General features: G+C 35.1%; 1 protein-coding gene across 1 annotated transcript; it reads right to left on the bottom strand.

Annotated features, from left to right (window-relative positions):
* Positions 1-7,958: 7,958 nt before the first annotated feature.
* LOC132301244 (calcium-transporting ATPase 12, plasma membrane-type-like) lies at positions 7,959-18,047 on the bottom strand. The gene is made up of 3 exons (XM_059798517.1): positions 17,360-18,047; positions 14,877-14,982; positions 7,959-11,405 (listed from the first exon to the last, which is right to left on the bottom strand). Exons 1-3 carry the CDS (start codon positions 17,435-17,437, stop codon positions 8,251-8,253), a joined length of 3,339 nt encoding a protein of 1,112 aa, XP_059654500.1. The 5' UTR covers positions 17,438-18,047; the 3' UTR covers positions 7,959-8,250.
* Positions 18,048-22,576: the final 4,529 nt, after the last annotated feature.

Below are 22,576 nucleotides of genomic sequence, written 5' to 3'. Positions count from 1 at the left end.
AATTAGTTATCGGATAAATAATGCCATCAATCCGACTACTTAATTAATATATTTATTTTGGTACCTTTGATTATTTCTGCCTTGATCACAATAAAACATTCGTTTGACAAAAAAAATAATAATTTAATAAATAAATATATAATAAATCATTTTGTCTAAAAACATACGAAGGCCTTCGAATTTACTTTGTGATCAACCATAATCAATACAAAATAAATACAAGTAGCAATGATGCAAATATTGAAAATATAACCCTCTAACTATTAATTACATAACTACCCAAAGTGTCGGTCTAAGGATTCCGAAGAATCCGCCGAACAAATCAAAGTAATTATTAATTAATAAAAGAGTCTATAATTTTCTCATGCTTAAGGTCAAATGCTATGACGGTGCTAGGGAACAATTGCATACGACGGCTCTCGCAATATATCTCAACCTAACGCGGATCCAGTTCAAGTCTTAATTAATTATGAGTCCATCCATAATTACCGACTATGAACAATTTATAATTACTATGTATATATCATGCATTGATTGCCATCACATACATATATATAAATATTTCTTGTAATCACAGGGACACTATCAATTTCATAGTGAATCGAAACATAATACATTGAATTCACCAATTATATAAATCATAAATATTTCAGATATGTCAGGAACATATGTCACTTTAATCCAGATAGGAATTTGCTATGCCAGGGCATATAAATCCCAACAGCTCCCACTTGCCCTCATAGCCAATTCAAATTGCATCTAACTCCAATGTTATCCAGGTGTTGATCAAAACTATTGATCGATGACACCTTTGTTAATGGATCAACAAAGTTGTGTTCCAATGCAATGTTCTAGCCACAAGTACATTTTCCTGCCGGACAATATCATGTAGAACATGATACTTCCTATCAGTGTATTTTGTTCATTTATGGAACCTTGGGTCATTGGTTTGGACTACTTCTGCACTATTGTCGCAATATAGCTCGATAGGCAGGCTAGTATGCTCCACAACCTCTAAATCAGTGAGATCAAACCAATAGGCTTATTTTGCCGCCTTTAAGGCTGCAATGCATTCCACCTGTAGGTTTGAGTCAGCAGTTGAAATTTGCTTAACAATCTACCAACTGATTTCCATTCCATTAAGTGAACATACACTAAGTCATGAATCTCATAGTATCTACTTTTGATTAAAAATCAGAACTAGCATACCTGACTAGGGTCATATCATCACATCCATAAATGAGTATGATATCCTTGGTCCTTCTTAGGTACTTAATGATATTTTTCACAACAGACCAGTTATCAAGTCCAGTATTGGACTGATCTTTACTGACTATCCCTACTATGTAGCGGATGTCCTGTTTGATATAGACCATGGCATATATGAGACTCTCATATGCTGAAGCATATTGTTCCAGTCTCATTTGCTCAATCTCCTTTAATAGTCTTGAAAAACTACTTACTAGAGAGAGCCATCCATATAAATAAAGCAAGAACTCATTCTTTGAGTTATGCATACCAAACCTGGTCAAAACTTTATCAATGTAGGTTTATTAAGATAAGCCTAATTTCCTTTTAACTTGATCTTGCAAAAGCTTGATCCTAGGAATATAGCTTACATCTTGAAAATCCTTCATTTAAAAGTAATTGAACAACTACCTCTTTATTGATGACAAAACTTCCACATCATTTTAAATGAGTAGGATGTCAACAATATATATAGAATTAGAAAAATAATGACATTCCCTTGTACACTTATGATTTATTCACTAAGAAATCTTCTGATATCCTTTTGTAGATTAACTTGCCTTCCATAGGTATCACCCTACTAGAAAGTTCTACAAGATCCCAGATTTAATTAGTATACATAGATTCCAACTCTGATTTCATAGTAACTCGCCAAAACGATCTGTATCCATATCGGTTCACGCTTCCGTGTAGCTTACTGGGTCCAACTCATGTTTAACAGGGATGTCCATAATGGTCTCACCTAAAAACATGATTATGTCGGATTGGATGATAATCCTCCCACTACCTCAATGTACCGATGCAGGAATCTGTGTACTAGATGATGCTGACGCATCAATATGGAATTCATATATTATTCTCAATCTCTATAATAAGTGTGTTTATATGTGGTACATCTGGTACTCTTACCATATTCTCTAACACTATGCTACTAGGTATGTGATTCATAATATGATTCTCCTATAGATAAACAGTGAGTGTAAACAATCAACTTTTATCATTGAGATCATAAAATAATCCGTCCTAGTGACATTTTAGAGTAGCTATCAAATCTATCATGCATATGATCTGTTTCCAACTTACTTGTCCATATCAAGCGTACATGTGCAAGACTACCCCATATGTGCATGTGATTCAAACTAAGATTTAGTCAAAAACACAGCTCAACGGTATCCTTGAGACAGACTAAGATGGAATGCAGTTCATAATGCGCATCGATGTCATTAACGCTAAACTCTTAAATGAAAGAGATAATGTGGCATAACTGATCATAGATCTAACCATGTTAAGTGGAATTATGTTATTCCTATTTGACACCTAAATTAATTTAGTGTCAATTGCGGAAAACTGGTACACAACACCCTCATTAACCATATAGTCTTTGCACTATCCCAAGAAATACTCATATCCTCGATCAGATCGAAGTGTCTTAATAAGTTTACCTAATCTGTGCTCCACATCAGTCTTGATCCTCTCGGAATATACCAAAAGTATAAGACCTGTGTCGCAACAGGTAAATTTATCCAAAACGTGAGTAATCTTGTTTGGATGTTCATAAGACCACACGTGTCAGTCTGTACCGACTCCAATTGTCCTTTATGTCTATTTCATCTGGTTGATTAAGCCCTAAGAGTTATCTATCCTTCAAAACAGGGTTCACAAGTTTGGTTTAGGCTCCTCTGCCTCACTAGGTAATAAACCTTATTTGACCAATCTTTGAATCTCATTTTGATTGATTACAACCCAAAAATAGACACCAAAAAATACAATGAGTCAGGAATAACAAATTTTCTCTTAACATTCAATCTAGAGATGCAACATTAATTTCTACATCCTGTAATCTTAAGAGTTTGTGATTATAGTAAATTAACCATCTTTCAATGCACCAGAAGCAATCGCATATCTATTCAATTTTATAAAACCAGTTTTACAAAATAACAATCCAGTTTTTATAAATCACAAGTGAAACAAAAATTAGATAGCGTCTAACCTCTGTGCATAAAGATAATTCTCTAATACTAATATCCTCATACTCTCTAATTTCAGATGTAATACTCCCACTGACTTAGCTACAACCTTGACATCAGGTCAAGTACAAATATATTCCATATCATCGAGGCTTCTGGATTCTTGAAATCCTTGCAATGAATTGTAAACATGTTTAGTGGCTCCAGAATCTATTCATCAGGAATTAATAGATACAACCACATAACATGGCTCAATGATTAAATATATATTTTCCTATGCCACGTCATTGCTTAGACAGTTTGTCCTTTAGTGTCTTCGTTAGCGACAAAAGAAACAGTTTTCTTTGTCCTCAACATACACTGCCTTATTCCCTTTAACCTTTTGGATACCCATGTTTTGTGCTAGCCTAGTCCTATTATCATCCTTCTTCTTTATTTTGCCCTTCCACTTGGGCCTAGAAGAAGATGGTATAGACTAGGTTAGATTGATAGGAATACTTATACTATTTGATTATCCTTTCATTTGTTACCAATTCTATAAGAATATTAGCGAGTATGAACTCAAACTGATTCCTTATTTAGTTCATTTTAAAAGAGTTGAACGAGTTTGGTAATAAGGCAATAATCATGTCAACTTGAAACTTACCACCCAAGTCAGCCCTATTGATCTCCAGTTAATTTTTAAATAATAAACAATCATTTTCAAAATACAATTTCATACTGAAGTTCCTTAGGCTATCTTGATGCTATTTAAGTCTGACATAGTACTTTGGCATACTCTCTATCTAATCTCACCAAAACATCTTATTGACATTTAACATGATGCTTGAAGAAAATAAAATAATGTAAATGTTAGCTTTGGAGCGTATTCGAGGTAAACTCTAGAATATTGCACCAAGTCATCTCATTTGCCTTATTTCACTTATTCAAAGCATTAATGTTCTCTTGGGTATCTTAAAGTAAAAGGATTAGGTTTAGGAGTAGTAAATACATTTGTACCCTTACGTTGTGAATAAAATATCTAAATTCATTTCTCAGTCAATATTAATGAGGTCCAGTTACATTGAATATGTAAGCAAGCAGATAAATTGGATTAGACATAATTAATTTGAATATAAATACATTCATACAATATACAAGGTGAATTATTAATACTGTCATGCATATTTAAAATTAAAATGAGTTTGTTAACCACATAATATAATAAATCTCAATTGAACAAGAGATCATTATCATTATTGGTGAACAATCCCTTTTAATTAATGCGGGTCCCTCAACTCTGTAGCATAATAAATCAACCAATCAATATGTCAATAACTTATCCTGTTGGAGGAGTTCATTATTACTATTGTTAAGATTCATCTACTATTAGGTGAGCACTTCCATTAAAATAGTATGTGGGTCCCTTAACCACTGCATGAAAAATCGGATAACCAATACACCAATAACTTATTCGGTTGGCGAAGTTCATTATTGCTATTGGCGGGCAAATCCCATCATCTCCATATCTCTTAAGACAATGCCTTGTCTATCTATATGAAATGATTCCCGATTATGTTTAGCCTTTCTAAAATCACCTAATGTAGACCACTCCATTGGGGAGCTAACACTATTGATTTTAGGTTGAGTGTATAACATTATTAATACTCTAATGAAAAATAAAACATTAAAGATCTTGTCATTATAATTTAGACTCTTTAAATCATGCGTAGGGCCTTATTTTTAAAGATCTAATTACAATAAAAATTTAATATATTTATTTTTATGAGACAACCATTCTTGTAATATTAAGACTCTTCAAATCATGCGTGGGGCCTTATTTTTGAAGATCTAATTACAATGGTTTTAATAATGAAGGCCATGGGGTAATGTATAAAAATTTCCGCTCCCACTCAATTTTTAATCATTCATAATTAGGGTTTTGAATTTATTTATTTACATGATATAATGCATGCAAAACATCTTGATTTTAATTCAATTAAATTTAGAAAATATTTGGACTTTAAACGATTCACTAATATTTAATTTGAAGCACACTTTAAAAATAATTTACAAAAATAATTTTGCGTTTCCCAATAAGTGCCCTCAAATTAATTAGTAATCAAATCCAATTGATTTTCATAACTTAATTAATATAAATTAAGCCATTTAAATAAATATCATGGATCCAATGCATGAATAATAATTAATTAACAATTATATATTCCATGCATTTCATACATCGCATAAATAAATAAATGACAGATAAAGCAAATAAAATGGCCAATGGAATCAGCTTTTAACATTTAACTACTCTAAGTATTACAGGAAGATCATCCATCGGCTTGCAAACACCCACATAAGGCTGGTACGCACCGGGAGAAGCGAAACGGCGGTCCGAATGCGCTTGAATGGTCTTACACGCACCAACACGCACTTACCACGCGCCTTCCAACCTCTTCACGCGCCTGGACGCGTCTCTAGAGGTCTCCAGCACGTGCCACGCGCTCCCACGCGCCTGCACGCGCTGGGAGAATGCTGAAGCACGTGCCACGCGCTCCCACGCGCGTGTGCGAATAGCCAGCGCGTTCCACGCGCTGGCACGCGCCATGCGCGCTGATGTGGTTCCGGCGCGTGTCATGCACGCGCCTTGCTACTGCTGGTGCATGGGGCAACTTCCAGCTGTGTTCCACTGGATCTTTGCCCCGCTGAACTTTGATCCGACGGTTGCTGATGCGCGCTCATGTATACCGCACCACACCAGATCATCCGTCCACCTTCCAGAGCTGTCCCTTGTCGCCGGCCATACTCCGGTCGCCGGAAAATCGCCGAAAAATCCAGAAAAATTAATAAAAATTTCCAGAAATTAAATTAGGCCTTAAAAAATTCCAGAAAAATTCCGAAAAATTTCTAAAAAATCCCAGAAAATTCCTGAAACCTAATTTAACCCTCTTGGACCTTCTTGAAGCTTCATAGCACCCTTTGATGAAGATTACATGGCTTTAAAAATATTTACAATTTGAAATACAATGAAAAAAATTAAATTACATTATTGAACTTTCAAACGGCTAAATCAAAACCTTAATTACATTCATCCAAAGATAAAATTACATTCAATATTCCTATAAGCTTCATCCATGGCCCAAAACACATATCATCATCCATTCACAATTATACATACATCATCATGTATCAATATATATCAATATATTAATTCATACATCAACATACATCAATAAATAAATATATGCATATCAAAATTGGATCCATGAATGATGAATTTTCATAAAATCATGATCTCTAGTAATGAATCAAACCATGCTCTGATACCACTGTTGGGAAACGTGCTAGTTTTAAAAACTTTTCGAGGGATTTTAATTAATAGATCTTGATTCATTACATAGAGACAAGTTTTATGCAAAAATAAAACATCATGTATCATTCAATTAAAAGATTGAATATTTACATCAAGGTTTGAGTAAACCTTAGATCTCTCCTCTAAAGTGAATGTTCTCACTTATTGTAGATCCTTTTTGCTAGACACCTTTTCCATAGATCTCCATCTCCATCTTCTTGGTAGTGGTCTTGCCTTTAGGAATCACTCATAAGCCTCCATGAATGACCTTGGAAAACTAGGCTTGTGGGAGCCTCCATTAGATGAGAACATAAACCCTAATTTTCTAGAGAGCGAAAATATTTATTCTTTTTTCCTTCTACTAAAAATCACCCCTAAAATATACATAGACCATGTATATTTATAGGCAACATAAAGGTAAAGAAAAGGAAACAACTAATCCTTCTCAATCTCTAATTCACATGTCTCAAATCTAATATGATTCCAATATCAAGTTGGGCTATGAGTGAGAATCCATTGGGCCTATTATTTTATTGGCTACAATGAATTAATAATTGGCCCGGTCCATGGACCCAATTCAATTAATTCATAAATTAATTTCTACTCCACTAAAAGAAATTAATTGAACTCCAATTAAATAATAAATAACCACTAAGTCAATATTGCACTTTGACCCCTCTATGCATAATTAGTTATCGGATAAATAATGCCATCAGTCCGACTACTTAATTAATATATTTATTTTGGTACCTTTGATTATTTCTGGCTTGATCACAATAAAACATTTGTTTGAAAAAAAAAAAAAATAATTTAATAAATAAATATATAATAAATCATTTTGTCTAAAAACATACGAAAGCCTTCGAATTTACTTTGTAATCAACCATAATCAATACAAAATAAATACAAGTAGCAATGATGCAAATATTGAAAATATAACCCTCTAACTATTAATTACATAACTACCCAAAGTGTCGGTCTAAGGATTCCAAAGAATCCGCCGAACAAATCAAAGTAATTATTAATTAATAAAAGAGTCTATAATTTTCTCATGCTTAAGGTCAAATGCTATGACGGTGCTAGAGAGCAATTGCATACGACGGCTCTCGCAATATATCTCAACCTAACGCGGATCCAGTTCAAGTCTTAATTAATTATGAGTCCATCCATAATTACCGACTATGAACAATTTATAATTACTATGTATATATTATGCATTGATTGCCATCACATACATATATATAAATATTTCTTGTAATCACAGGGACACTATCAATTTCATAGTGAATCGAAATATAATACATTGAATTCACCAATTATATAAATCATAAATATTTCAGATATGTCAGGAACATATGTCACTTTAATCCAGATAGGAATTTGCTATGCCAGGGCATATAAATCCCAACACTTAAAATGAAAAAGCATTAAAGATGCTCTAAGTACTGCGTTCCTGTCATATCCACCTCAACATATATACCAAGCACACACCTTTCAAAAAAAAAAAAAAAAACCCAAGCACACTATATCTGTTTAATCCTCCTCAGGATTAGAAGCTCTATACTTGCTGGAGACTGGAATGTACTTAAGAGCATTAGAGATGCTCTAAGTACTGCGTTCCTGTCATATCCACCTCAACATATATACCAAGCACACACCTTTCCAAAAATAAAAAATAAAAACCAAGCACACTATATCTGTTTAATCCTCCTCAGGATTAGAAGCTCCATACTTGCTGGAGACTGGAATGTACTTGACAAGCCAACCAATCGGCCATGACAATGCACCAATCCCAATGCATGCACCCCACTGCCCCCAATTCAGCCTTTCAGTATTAGCAATCCTTTTAAGAAGCTCCACCACAACCACTTGAAGAACTACTGTCATCCCAACGATCCCTAGAAACAGTTTGTTCTTCAGTATTCCCCTAAATATGTTCTTCTCCTCCAGCTTCCTCGCATTAAACTCATTGAAAACTTGGCAGAGAACAAAACTATTGAAAATGAGTGTGTCCTTAACCCTCTTGTTCACGCGAAAGATAGAGTTTCCCTTGAACTCCAAGGTTAGTAAAACGGTGACCTGATACAAGGCCTGAGAAATTAAATTCCTCCACATCACTCTTGTTATAAGCCGTTCATTTCGTCCCACAGGTGGCTTTTTCATGACATCATTAGTGGATTGCTCAGCGGCGAAGGCTAAAGCCCCCAAAATATCAATTATGAGATTCACCCACAACAGCTGGACTGCTGCAAGTCGGACTTCACCAGATGATAGTGCAGCGACAAAGTTGATGACTAGGGCAGCGACATTGACAGTGAGTTGGAATTGAATGAACTTTTGGATATTATTATACACACATCTCCCCCACTTCAATACAGTCAGTATTGAAGTAAAGTTATTGTCCAAGATGACGATATCTGAGCACTCTTTTGCCACTTCTGTGCCTTGGATCCCCATGGAGAGCCCAATATCTGCTTCTTTCAGTGCGGGTGCATCGTTGTTTCCATCGCCTGTGACTGCTACCACGTGGCCTTTCTGCTTCAAACATTGCACCATCAGAAGCTTGTCAAACGGGGATGATCTGGCCATTACACGGATAGACTCGACCTTTAACATTCTCGCTTCTTGTGAGTAATTTCTGAATGTTACACCTTCTACTATTGCATCATCTGAATCTTCATTCGGTTTGAGAATTCCGCATTCAATAGCTATAGTTTTTGCAGTGGACATATTGTCACCAGTGATCATTTTGATTTTCACTCCAGCATCCCTGCATGACTGTACTGCTGCTCCAACACCTGGCCTGCATGGGTCCTTCAAACCCACCAGCCCTAATAATGTCATTCCCGTTTCTTCAACCTTTTCATTGGCCTGCAAACTATCTCCTTGGGCTTTGTTGCATGCAAACGCAATGCATCGCAGGCCTTTTGCCGCCATATCTTTAATAATTATATCAAACTGCACTCTCTCTGAATCATCCATTGCAATGATCCTCCCGCTTCTCACGTAATAATTTGAGCACATTGCCAGAATCATCTCTGCTGCCCCTTTCCAATGTGTATGAACTTTCTTTCCACCATTTCTCCTCACCAGAACCCCACTCCGTTTCTTCTCTGAATTGAAAGCTTCTACGTGGAGAATATCATTAACTTTCTTTAGCTGATCGAGATCCATATCCAAATTGAACACGGCCCAAGAGAGAATGGCCGACTCAGTTGGACTAGCAGAAATTTCAGGAGTTGAAGTAGATAGTACTGATGATGGATAATCTTCTCCTGTTGTATTTAAACCAATACCTTCTTGTAGCAATTCAACAAAATTAGGGTCTAATTCTGATGATGTAATTGTCCCCTTCAGTTCCTCTTTTCCCAGCCAAAACTCAGTCACCATCATCTGATTTAATGTAAGCGTGCCTGTTTTGTCTGTGCAGATTGTTGTAGCTGAACCCATTGTTTCACCGGCAGAGAGTTTCCTGATCGTGGCAATGCCATCCATCATTTTCTTCGTCGAATAAGCCAGAGTCAGAGAAAGAGCCAAAGGCAAACCCTCTGGGACTGCCAACACAACTACTGTCATTGCTGCAACAATGCTATAAAAATCAATAACAGTTTTCAGGAATCTCATCACCGGTTTGGTCTTGATGCTGTCATTCAAATCCGGTTGCTCGCTTTGGTCGTTAGTGTGTCCTGTCAAACAGTGAATCAACAAAACCACGAGGAGGAGAAAAGCGATCAACAAAGCTGATTTCTCCATATAAGAATTCAGCTTGTTGACGCCGGCTTCCAACCATGTCTGCTTGTCCAATTCACAGCTTATGGAGCTCATCTTCTGGCCCCATTCTGTGTTCATGCCTACTGCAGTGACAAGCATGTGACCGTAGCCATCTGTCACCTTCGTACCAGAAAGCAGAAATGGATTCGTGGCCTCATTGACTTCAACATGGTCGCTTTCACCAGTCATGTTAGATTCGTCCACCTTCAACGAATGACCATCCAAGAACAATCCGTCTGCAGGAATCTGATCACCAATATTCAAGCACACAATGTCACCCACTACAACCTCAAAGATTGATATGGGTTGTCGCCGCCCATCTCTCACCACTTCCACTTTTATGTCGCTGCTCTCCTCCGACAGCTTCTCGAACTGTCTGCTCTGCTTGAAGTTACTGATAGCAGAGACTGCAACAACTAACACAACAGCAACAATGATGCTGCCTCCATCATACCACCCTTCCTTGAGGCCATGCTGCTTAATCCCAAAGCCAAGAGAGAGAACTGCACATACCAGGAGTATGATAATTGTTGGGTCTTTGAATGCTTCTAGCACGAAACTGATAAAGCTTTTAGCAGGAGGCTTCTTGTATGTGTTGGAACCGAACACATCAATTATGTGCTTGGTATCATCATGGCTGCCACTGATGCCAGACTCCGCATCCGTTCCAAGAACGGCTGCAACTTCCTTCACTCCTCCATATTGATGGAGACGATCAAAGTCTCTCTCTTTAACCAGGTCGGCAAGAAAGGGTACGTGATCGTGATCGTTGTCATTGTCATTGTCATCATCATTCACGGGTTGAATGTCGATTGCAATGTATGGTGGGCTATGAATGACACCTGTGAGAGATCGGGTTTTCTTGAAAACCTTCTTGGACAAAGAAACTATGAAATATATGGCTGTGAAAGCCAATTTTAATCGTTTGGGAGGTCTGAGAATGGAGCTATCTTTGTCCCTGAACATGATTATATGTAGACGAACAAGAGAGATGGGGAACAAAAGGCTGAATATGTGAGATGTGATGTAACAGTGTGTGTGTGTGTGTTTTTTTTTCTTATGATGTAACTGAGTTACTCTTGCTTATATAGGAATTCGAAAACGCGTATGAGAAATTTCTCTGTAGGTTCGTGGAGATTACCGGGAAACATGCCTCCCCAAGCTATGATGTAGTAGTCTTTGAAGTTTGAAGTGAGGTCGTTCATTTACAAAAATGGAATATGAAATGAATTCTCCAAACTTGTCTTGAAGTCCATTATTGGAAAATCCACCAATATTTTTAAAACAATATTCACCTTTATGAAGTTTACGTGTTTAATATTTGGTTGGCGACTCCGTAAATTTAGTTTGCATTGTTATTTATTTTTATTTTTTTAGAATTGCAATTAGTTTGCTTCTAGGATTTGCAGCTGAAGAAGAATCAAGAGAATGAATAATCATGAGAGAGAAGAATAAAAAATTGTAAGTGCTAAGTTAGAATTTTTAATTAGGATTCTGCTATAAAAATAAAAAATAAAAATAAAAAAATAAAAAGTATGTTTCCTTTTATCTGTTATGAATTTTTTAAAAAAAATTTCTCTGTTTTGAATTTTTTTAATAATTGATTCGCAACATTTTCTCTATTATGAGATTTTTTTAATAATCGATTAAAAAACTTAACAACAAATTAAAAAATTTCAATAAATTGAATTTTTTTGACTTTATGTATATATGAATAGAGACTAGCAAGGATTATAATAATTATTATTATTATTAAATAATTTTTAAAAGTTAATCTAAAAAGGTTTATTCAAACAACCGTTAATAATCATAAATGGGTTCATTCAAATCACCTTTAATAACCGTAAATAGATAATAAAATATATATATATATATATATATACAATTTGAAGTGTGAACTTTTAGGGCTTGTCCGGTTTATATTTTGTTTTGGGTGTTTGCGTTTTTAATTGGGTACCAACTGTGCCGTAATAGAAAAAGTGTTTGATAAAAAAGTCTTATTTTGCACAGGGTTCAAACACTTAAAAGAATAGTGACCAAAAGCTGAAATACTAATTTGGTGTGTTAACATGTGCCACACTACTAGCAACAAATGAAATAATATATAGGGTTGTGGTTTAGCTCATTATTTAATATTCTTGTTTTTTTTTCCTAACAAATAAAAAATATATATATGCCTTAGGGCATAGCGGTGTAGGTAAGGTCCGGGAGATAAGCTTTTGAGGTTTCGTTTTTAAATCGCACTTTGACTTGAATGATACATGTGTTGTGGAGCCGATATACTTAGTTTAAGAAAGAAAAGAAAAAAAAAAAAAAATTTGTTGCTCTTTCTCTCTCTATCTTTCAATTGCACCAAACCCCCCACATTTTTTTTTTTTTGGAACCAAAACCAACTTGCTTTAACATCCTGATCAAGAGTATTCCTCAACAACTTAATAATTAAAATAATTTTATAGTGGACTTAATCTTTTTTAATTGCTCAGATTCTATTCTTTCTTATAATGAAATCAAGTAAACATTTCGCGAAAGCTGAATGGAAAAACAAAATTATTCTTTGGAAAAGTATTCATCACTTTCTCCTTATGCTTACCAATTTCTAGTTTGGCTAAAGGATCGTGGGCAGTGTAATTGCTAGGTAAGTGCAATGGAGTGGATATTCTTGCGTGCTTAATATGGATTCCACTCCATTGCACTTACCTAGCAATTACACTGCCCACGATCCTTTAGCCAAACTAGCCAAACAAACTAAGAGAGATTTCTCTGTATCTTCCTGGTGGAGTTAGTTACAGTCCATGGATTTGGTGAGTCATGCACCTATTGCATGCAAAAGAATTGTCTCTCTGATTTTACGTTTTATTAGATAACTGACATTGTCAAAATAACTTGTTTGGAAGGGCAGAAAATTTGAACACCCTAATTGAAATAAAATTCTGGAAATGTCCCTAAAATTCCCAATTTTTCCACCATTGATTCAGTTGGGTTAATTATCTTCTTAGTTCAATAGACTTTTAACCTATTTGCAAATCTAAGTATAACTTTAAAAAATTTAAATTTCTTGAATTACGCATCATTGTACTATTTATTTTGTCGTATTAAAACTTATACTTACGTAGACAAAATATAATAATAATAATAATAATTGATACTAGTATTCCACGTGGAGAAAGTGACTTATAGTCTAATTTTTAGACTTCATATGGTCTTTTCAATGTTTGATCACATATAGTATAAACATCATATCGACATGTAAAGTAACACTACAAATTTTTTTCCGCAATTATTTTGACCATTTAACCATTAACGGGACCAAGAAAATGAAGTCCTTATGTTACACTTGATTGCCATACATTCAATTCCATAAATTTACAAAGCAAAAGTGATGCAATAGGTACTATATGTGTGTACACACACACACAAAGCGAGAATACATGTATGCATTTTCTCAGAGCGCAAAGCAAAGTGAAAAGTGAAAAATGAAAATGGTTGGTTATCATATTCAATTTTTGGATCAAGCATGGTTCATCGTATCGGTTGATACGCGACGTATTGTTCGGTAAGCAATTCATTTTCAAGGTTTTGATATCGTTACATACATCCAAGAACCGGTCAGTTCGATCGGTTCACACCGATATTTGTCCAAATTCGTTATTTACACTGCGACCGCGAAAATGCCATCACTTTCTCCTTATGCTTACCCAATTTCTAGTTTGGCTAAAGGATCATGGGCAATGTAATTTCTAGGCAAGTGCAATGGAGTGGAATCCATATTAAGCACACAAAAATATCCATATATATATATGTTATGAAAAAAAATGATCGAATAGGAGTTTTTGAGAACAAAAGAGAAAATTAATAACAAAAAATTAAAATGGCATACACACAAATGAGATAAGGATTTACGTGATTTGGTTATACCTATGTCTATGGAGAGAAGACAGAATAATATTTTACTATAGAAATAAAAGAGATAAAGGCAAAGTGGCTCACACCCAAAACCTAATTACACCCAAAATCTCTCTCTCCAACTAATATTTGAAACACCCAATTGATGATTTGGATGCATTACACCATGACGCACAAGGCTATTTATAGCCAAAATGTTTTTGCTAATGACATATGGATATCACTGGCACTAGAACAGCTTGCTGACCACGCTCCTTGGAGGACAAGCTGATGATACAATGGCTGATGTAATACATGTATATAGCTGGCATTAGAAAAGGGTTCTTGATCACACATTGTTGATGAGGATACTTGGTGACCACGAATTAGGCTTGTTGGGCACTCAAACTTGAAGCCCAAGGTGCTAATGCAAGATGCTGATGGAATCAATGATGCAATACAATGCTGAGTTGGCAAAATTTGAGCCACAATATTCTAACAAATCTCCACATTGGCAAAAATTTCGTATGAGCCAGTGTATCTCTGCCAACCAATCTGTCTTCTCCACAAAACAAATTAATTAAGAATTTTAGTTAAGTTTGAGTCATCCTCAAACTTAACCCTCGGGCTCTCATTCTTCAACCCATGCATGCCTTGTGCAGCCACAAGCATACCTCCAATATTTGTGTCAAACTCTAAATGCTTACCAAAAGCAACCTCAGAAATTCCAAGTTTGACATCTCCTTCAGCAACCTTCTCCAACCGCCCACAGACTACCGGCTGGTAATGAAGAGTCATCTTCTCACTCTTGTAGAGAATATGACGTCCTTAACTTTTCCTCGCATCTTTTTTGTGACCAACGTACTACTTGCCTCCTGTAATACCCCGACATTGTAAAAAGGATTTCTTAATTAAATTAATTTATATTATATTATTATTATTATTTTTAAGTGATTTGTTTTATTTAATTGGGTGCTTGATAGTTGTGATTTGTTTTATTTAATTAATTGCGTAGGTAAATTGTATTGTTTTAATTAAATTATATATTTTGTAATTTTATTTGTTAAATTTATACGGTGTTTGATTTGTGGAATGCTAGTTAGTGAAGTGTTTATTTGATTTGCGTGATTTTGTGTTGGTGTACCTTTATTGTTAATTATTGGTAGCTATTAAATTTAATTTCATTATTTTAGGTATTTAAGTTATTTGTATTGGGATTAAAGGAAGTTGGACCAACGGATGTGGTATTGGGCTTGAAAGAAGCCTTGTTGGGTTAATTGGTAAAGGCCCGTGGTTGTGAGGATATTTAATAATTATCTTTACATAATTATACCTATATAATTACATGTGTATATTAATTCATTATTAAATCATGTGGAGGGGTATATATGTCAATATAATTATCTATTGATATATATAGGTATATATAATTTATTTAACTAAGGGTTATATATGGAAGGTAATATATATATGTTTATAGTAAAATATATGTATGTATATATATTATTTAAAAGATAAATATTATTTATTTTATATGATAATCCTAATGGGAAAAGGATTTAGTTTTTGTATGTATATAAATAGACACATAAGACTCTAGGGTTAGGAGTTTTTCCACGTTAGAAAAATAAGAGAATTAGAGAGAGAAGAAGAAGGGCTAACGAAGAGGAGGCCGGATCAAAGAACGTAAGAGGAGACCGGATTTGGAAAAGAAAAGGCGAGTTCCTCTCTACTTCTCCTCTTAGAACTCATAAACTTATCACCTTGATTATCGAAATTATAATTTTATTTTATTAAATTAAATTATTATTCAGATTGGAGGAGCATATTTATTCTTTACAAAATTATAGAATTAAACATGTGAATATATGTATGCATTGTTCTGATAATTTAGATCTTGTAGGTGAGGTTAGGTTAATTAAATTTTATTTTTCTAAAATTTTTATATTTTGCGTTAACCTTGTGTAGCACGATTAATTAAATTAAATGGATTTTAATTTAATTGTATATGTTCATTTATGCCCAAAATAATAAATAGAGCTTTTGGGATTTTTCTGAGATTTTCTGAATAATTTCTGAAATTAATTTATATTTTTAATGTTAATTTAGAAATTGTTATATATATATATATATATATATATATATATATATATGTTAAATTGTTTAACAAACCCACTGGAGGCGGCTAGTATTTGCGCATCAATAGGATTTTTATCCAGTGTGGTCGCGTGCGTAGGAAAAGGGTGCACTCGTTGATCTAGGCCATAGGATTAATTTTATTTAGTTGGATTGATCTGGTGTGATGCGGTCCATTGTAAGTTGATACACATGCGGCATCAATGGTTAGATGTAGTTGATTAAGGGAGAGGATCCAGTGCATCGCGGCTTACCAAGAGCACCAAACAACAACCAATTAGGAGCTACCAACACGCGCCGAGAGTGGCTCAGGCGCGTGAGGGCGCGTGCAGGCGCGTGGACGCGCCTGCCGGTAAGGGGAAGCGCGTGGAGGCGCGTGGGAGTAGTCTAGGGCTATGTGGCGGCGCGTGAAGGCGCGTGGGGATGCGTGTGAGGTCCTGGAAAGTTGCTTGAGACTCCGGTGAAGTTCCAGTATTTATCTTAAGCTTGTTAGGGTTAAAATTAATCATTAGAGGGTGTGTTCTTGATATTTTGAGAGCCTCAAAATGTTACTAAGATACCTAGTAGCATTTAGTGGTATAAATATAATTAATTAAATATTTTTGCAATGAAAGGAGGTGTATATATGTGTATATATATGTAGATATGATTGTAAATAGTCAACGATTGGTATGGAATGTATGATACACACATATATATATATTACAAAATATATGTGTATATATATATTATTTAAGATTATTAAATATTATAAATCTTGTTTGGTATGACTTGATTCGTGTATGGTATGGTTGATTTAAAATCGTAATAGATACACGGTTATTAAATTAAGGACATGCTTATTATATGCATGTGAAGTCTATGTATAATTATACCTAGAGTTAAGTTTAAAATTAATACATGGTTGAATTGTAAGCATGGATGAGTTGCCAAAGGCTTTGATATACTGCCTTATTGGTTATGAATAAATTTCATATATGGGAAGCATGGTTGAATTGCTAATTAATTGTAAAAGTAAATATATTGAAAGAAGCATGGTTGAATTGCTAGTATATAAATAAATATATTTATAAATGGTATGGTTGATTTGCCGGTGCATATTTAAATTGCTATATGTGTAGATGACTAAATTACTGTTTAGGATGGAGTTAAGGTGAGTGGGGTTTACTTTATGAGAAAATTATAAAAGGGGGGGGCTTGGTCTAGGTATGACTAATAATTAATTATTGGTGAGTGGTTTTGACAATTTAATGCCCTATTAACTGGTAGGATTCTTGCACTATATATATAAGTATTTATATATATTTGTAGCATCGTATATTAAAGTTAAAGCTTAATTAGGGATGGTTTTGGTAAAGATGATCTGTTTATTGGTTTTCAGAGGCTTGGTAGAGAGAACTTGCTCGTAGGGTTTAACCCGCGATTTATTTTTCAGGTTGTAGAAGGTCAAGTCTCAAGGTTGAGGATCCGCAGCTGGAGGACTTATCCATTCCTTCTATTTACTTAAAAGTAGGATATTAGTTTTGTTTCAGTTGATATTAGTACTTAATTGGTTGAAATTCTAAATAGTAACTTTTGGTTAAGGGGTCCTTGAGTTACGGGATTCCCGAGTTGTAACCATTTGGAAGTTATTAATGGATTTACTATTAATTGGATTTCTTCAGCGTTTTATTTTATTCTTTATTTCATTTTGTAATCTGTGCTTGTTTAAATACTTTAATTGGTTTGATATTCCCTGATTTTGTGCGCGGACTTGATCAACCCGTGTTCCGAAATTATGGGGTATTACAGTTGGTATCAGAGCACTCCAGGTTCAAGTGTCCCTAGGGTGTCTTTCGTTATGTGAATTCCGCTTTGTGTACTCGTTTCTTTAGAGCTTAAGTTTAGGATACATTGTATTCCTTTACGGTCCGTTAAAATCGTACTGATGTCTGGCGTTCTATGTTAACAGCATGGTTAACACTGGAAGAGGACAGAATCTGAACCGTCGACAGAGGAGAGCTGCACGTAGGCAGCAAGAACACCTGCAACGTCAGCAAATGGAGAAAGAGCAGCAACGACTTGAGTTTCAGGGTGAGGGTCAGCTTCAGGAGGAGCAAGAGGAAGTTCAGGCTCCGGCTCAGGGCAGGGATCCAGAGTATCCTCCTCACATCAATGACCTCATTGCTCGGGCTATAGAAGCTGGGGTAGCAGCTGTACTTCGGAATCAGCCTCAGGTACAGCCGGCACCGTACCAACACCGGTTGTTCAGACTGATACTTGGGAGAAGGCCAGGAGTTCCTTCACAAAAGGGAGTCCACCTGAGTTCACGGGCTCCACGGATGCGAGAGCAGCTCACCAGTGGAAACAGGACATTGAGCGACATCTTCGCTTGGTTCAGTGCACGGAGGTTCAGAAGCAGATGCTTGCTACCTTCAAGCTAGTTGGGGATGCACTGCAGTGGTGGGAGTCAGTTACCACCATAGAGGAGAGGATGGCATTGACTTATGATGAGTTCAGTGCACGTTTTGAAGAAAAGTATTTCCCTTATGCAGTTAGGGCAGCCATGAAGACTGAATTTCTTAATCTACAGCAAGGGAACATGACAGTGGCGGAGTATGAACAGCAGTTCACACGCTTATCTCTCTTTGCACCGGAGGAGGTGGATACAGAGGAGAAGAAGCGCAACAGTTTTGTCAAGGGACTGATGTGGTCTATCAAGAGAGCTATTACTGGTAGTCCAGCCTACACTACTTATGCTCAAGTGGTGAACGCAGCTTTGCAGCTTTATCAACTGAATGAGGATTTCAGACAGATTAGGGCTGAGAAGCGGGGTGGCAAAGATTTTGCTAATCAGCCAGCTGCGAAAGTGAATGATAATGGGAACCGACAGAATGACAAGGGCAGATTCCAGGGCCAGCAGCCTTGGAAGAAGCACAAGGGTAATTCAGAAGTTCAGAGAGAGGGAGTTTCCACTCAGCAGACTGGAGCACCTCAGACTGGACTGGGACAGCTACAGGGTAATCACCAGGAGGGGCAGTCAAGTATATTTAGGGGTCATTGCTATAAGTGTGGAGATTATGGGCATTCAGCCAAACGGTGTCCTGGGTTGGCTCAGAAACAGCATGGGCAACAGGGACAGTGGCAACCATTACCTACTCCACAGATTCCACGTGTGCAGGCTCAGACATTTTCGGCCTTACCAGCACCACCGCCACCACAGGGACAGCCTATACAGCAGTTGCATCAGGGTATGGTGTACAATGCCACACCTTGTAATGCATGGGTACCTCAGAAGAATTGAGGTATGTTTTTTTATTATTATTATTTCAAGGTAGATGTAGAAATGACTTAGTAGATATAAGTGCATCATGTTCATTAGTATCTGGATGGTTTTGGCTTATGATGGTGATATATATCTATACATATATATACAAATCATTGACTGTTAGTATATTACACCACTAAGTGTTTAAGTAATTTACACAATTGTGAGCATTTTATTATAGATATTTACATATTAAATATCTTACATGGCAAACAGTGGAATAAGGGAAAATGAAAGTTTGGGACAAATAATCAAAATTTCATTTCATGGATTCGTGAATTCCGAGGACGAAATTCCTTTTATTAGGGGGGAAGAATGTAATACCCCGACATTGTAAAAAAGATTTCTTAATTAAATTAATTTATATTATATTATTATTATTATTTTTAAGTGATTTGTTTTATTTAATTGGGTGCTTGATAGTTGTGATTTGTTTTATTTAATTAAGTGCGTAGGTAAATTGTATTGTTTTAATTAAATTATATATTTTGTAATTTTATTTGTTAAATTTATACGGTGTTTGATTTGTGGAATGCTAGTTAGTGAAGTGTTTATTTGATTTGCGTGATTTTGTGTTGGTGTACCTTTATTGTTAATTATTGGTAGCTATTAAATTTAATTTCATTATTTTAGGTATTTAAGTTATTTGTATTGGGATTAAAGGAAGTTAGACCAACGGATGTGGTATTGGGCTTGAAGGAAGCCTTGTTGGGTTAATTGGTAAAGGCCCGTGGTTGTGAGGATATTTAATAATTATCTTTGCATAATTATACCTATATAATTACATGTGTATATTAATTCATTATTAAATCATGTGGAGGGGTATATATGTCAATATAATTATCTATTGATATATATAGGTATATATAATTTATTTAACTAAGGGTTATATATGGAAGGTAATATATATATGTTTATAGTAAAATATATGTATGTATATATATTATTTAAAAGATAAATATTATTTATTTTATATGATAATCCTAATGGGAAAATGATTTAGTTTTTGTATGTATATAAATAGACACATAAGACTCTAGGGTTAGGAGTTTTTCCACGTTAGAAAAATAAGAGAATTAGAGAGAGAAGAAGAAGGGCTAACGAAGAGGAGGCCGGATCAAAGAACGTAAGAGGAGACCGGATTTGGAAAAGAAAAGGCGAGTTCCTCTCTACTTCTCCTCTTAGAACTCATAAACTTATCACCTTGATTATCGAAATTATAATTTTATTTTATTAAATTAAATTATTATTCAGATTGGAGGAGCATATTTATTCTTTACAAAATTATAGAATTAAACATGTGAATATATGTATGCATTGTTCTGATAATTTAGATCTTGTAGGTGAGGTTAGGTTAATTAAATTTTATTTTTCTAAAATTTTTATATTTTGCGTTAACCTTGTGTAGCACGATTAATTAAATTAAATGGATTTTAATTTAATTGTATATGTTCATTTATGCCCAAAATAATAAATAGAGCTTTTGGGATTTTTCTGAGATTTTCTGAACAATTTCTGAAATTAATTTATATTTTTAATGTTAATTTAGAAATTGTTATATATATATATATATATATATATATATATATATATATATATATATGTTAAATTGTTTAACAAACCCACTGGAGGCGGCTAGTATTTGCGCATCAATAGGATTTTTATCCAGTGTGGTCGCGTGCGTAGGAAAAGGGTGCACTCGTTGATCTAGGCCATAGGATTAATTTTATTTAGTTGGATTGATCTGGTGTGATGCGGTCCATTGTAAGTTGATACACATGCGGCATCAATGGTTAGATGTAGTTGATTAAGGGAGAGGATCCAGTGCATCGCGGCTTACCAAGAGCACCAAACAACAACCAATTAGGAGCTGCCAACACGCGCCGAGAGTGGCTCAGGCGCGTGAGGGCGCGTGCAGGCGCGTAGACGCGCCTGCCGGTAAGGGGAAGCGCGTGGAGGCGCGTGGGAGTAGTCTAGGGCTATGTGGCGGCGCGTGAAGGCGCGTGGGGATGCGTGTGAGGTCCTGGAAAGTTGCTTGAGACTCCGGTGAAGTTCCAGTATTTATCTTAAGCTTGTTAGGGTTAAAATTAATCATTAGAGGGTGTGTTCTTGATATTTTGAGAGCCTCAGAGTGTTACTAAGATACCTAGTAGCATTTAGTGGTATAAATATAATTAATTAAATATTTTTGCAATGAAAGGAGGTGTATATATGTGTATATATATGTAGATATGATTGTAAATAGTCAACGATTGGTATGGAATGTATGATACACACATATATATATATATTACAAAATATATGTGTATATATATATTATTTAAGATTATTAAATATTATAAATCTTGTTTGGTATGACTTGATTCGTGTATGGTATGGTTGATTTAAAATCGTAATAGATACACGGTTATTAAATTAAGGACATGCTTATTATATGCATGTGAAGTCTATGTATAATTATACCTAGAGTTAAGTTTAAAATTAATACATGGTTGAATTGTAGGCATGGATGAGTTGCCAAAGGCTTTGATATACTGCCTTATTGGTTATGAATAAATTTCATATATGGGAAGCATGGTTGAATTGCTAATTAATTGTAAAAGTAAATATATTGAAAGAAGCATGGTTGAATTGCTAGTATATAAATAAATATATTTATAAATGGTATGGTTGATTTGCCGGTGCATATTTAAATTGCTATATGTGTAGATGACTAAATTACTGTTTAGGATGAAGTTAAGGTGAGTGTGGTTTACTTTATGAGAAAATTATAAAAGGGGGGGCCTTGGTCTAGGTATGACTAATAATTAATTATTGGTGAGTGGTTTTGACAATTTAATGCCCTATTAACTGGTAGGATTCTTGCACTATATATATAAGTATTTATATATATTTGTAGCATCGTATATTAAAGTTAAAGCTTAATTAGGG

Source organism: Cornus florida, unplaced genomic scaffold (genome assembly GCF_030987335.1).
Source record: "Cornus florida cultivar Cherokee Brave unplaced genomic scaffold, ASM3098733v1 CherokeeBrave_3.0.0_Hap2_Chr03, whole genome shotgun sequence".
NCBI classification, from domain to species: Eukaryota; Viridiplantae; Streptophyta; class Magnoliopsida; order Cornales; family Cornaceae; genus Cornus; species Cornus florida.
The sequence above is the reverse complement of the archived record's forward strand: the minus strand, read 5'-3'. Positions and strand labels throughout refer to the sequence as shown.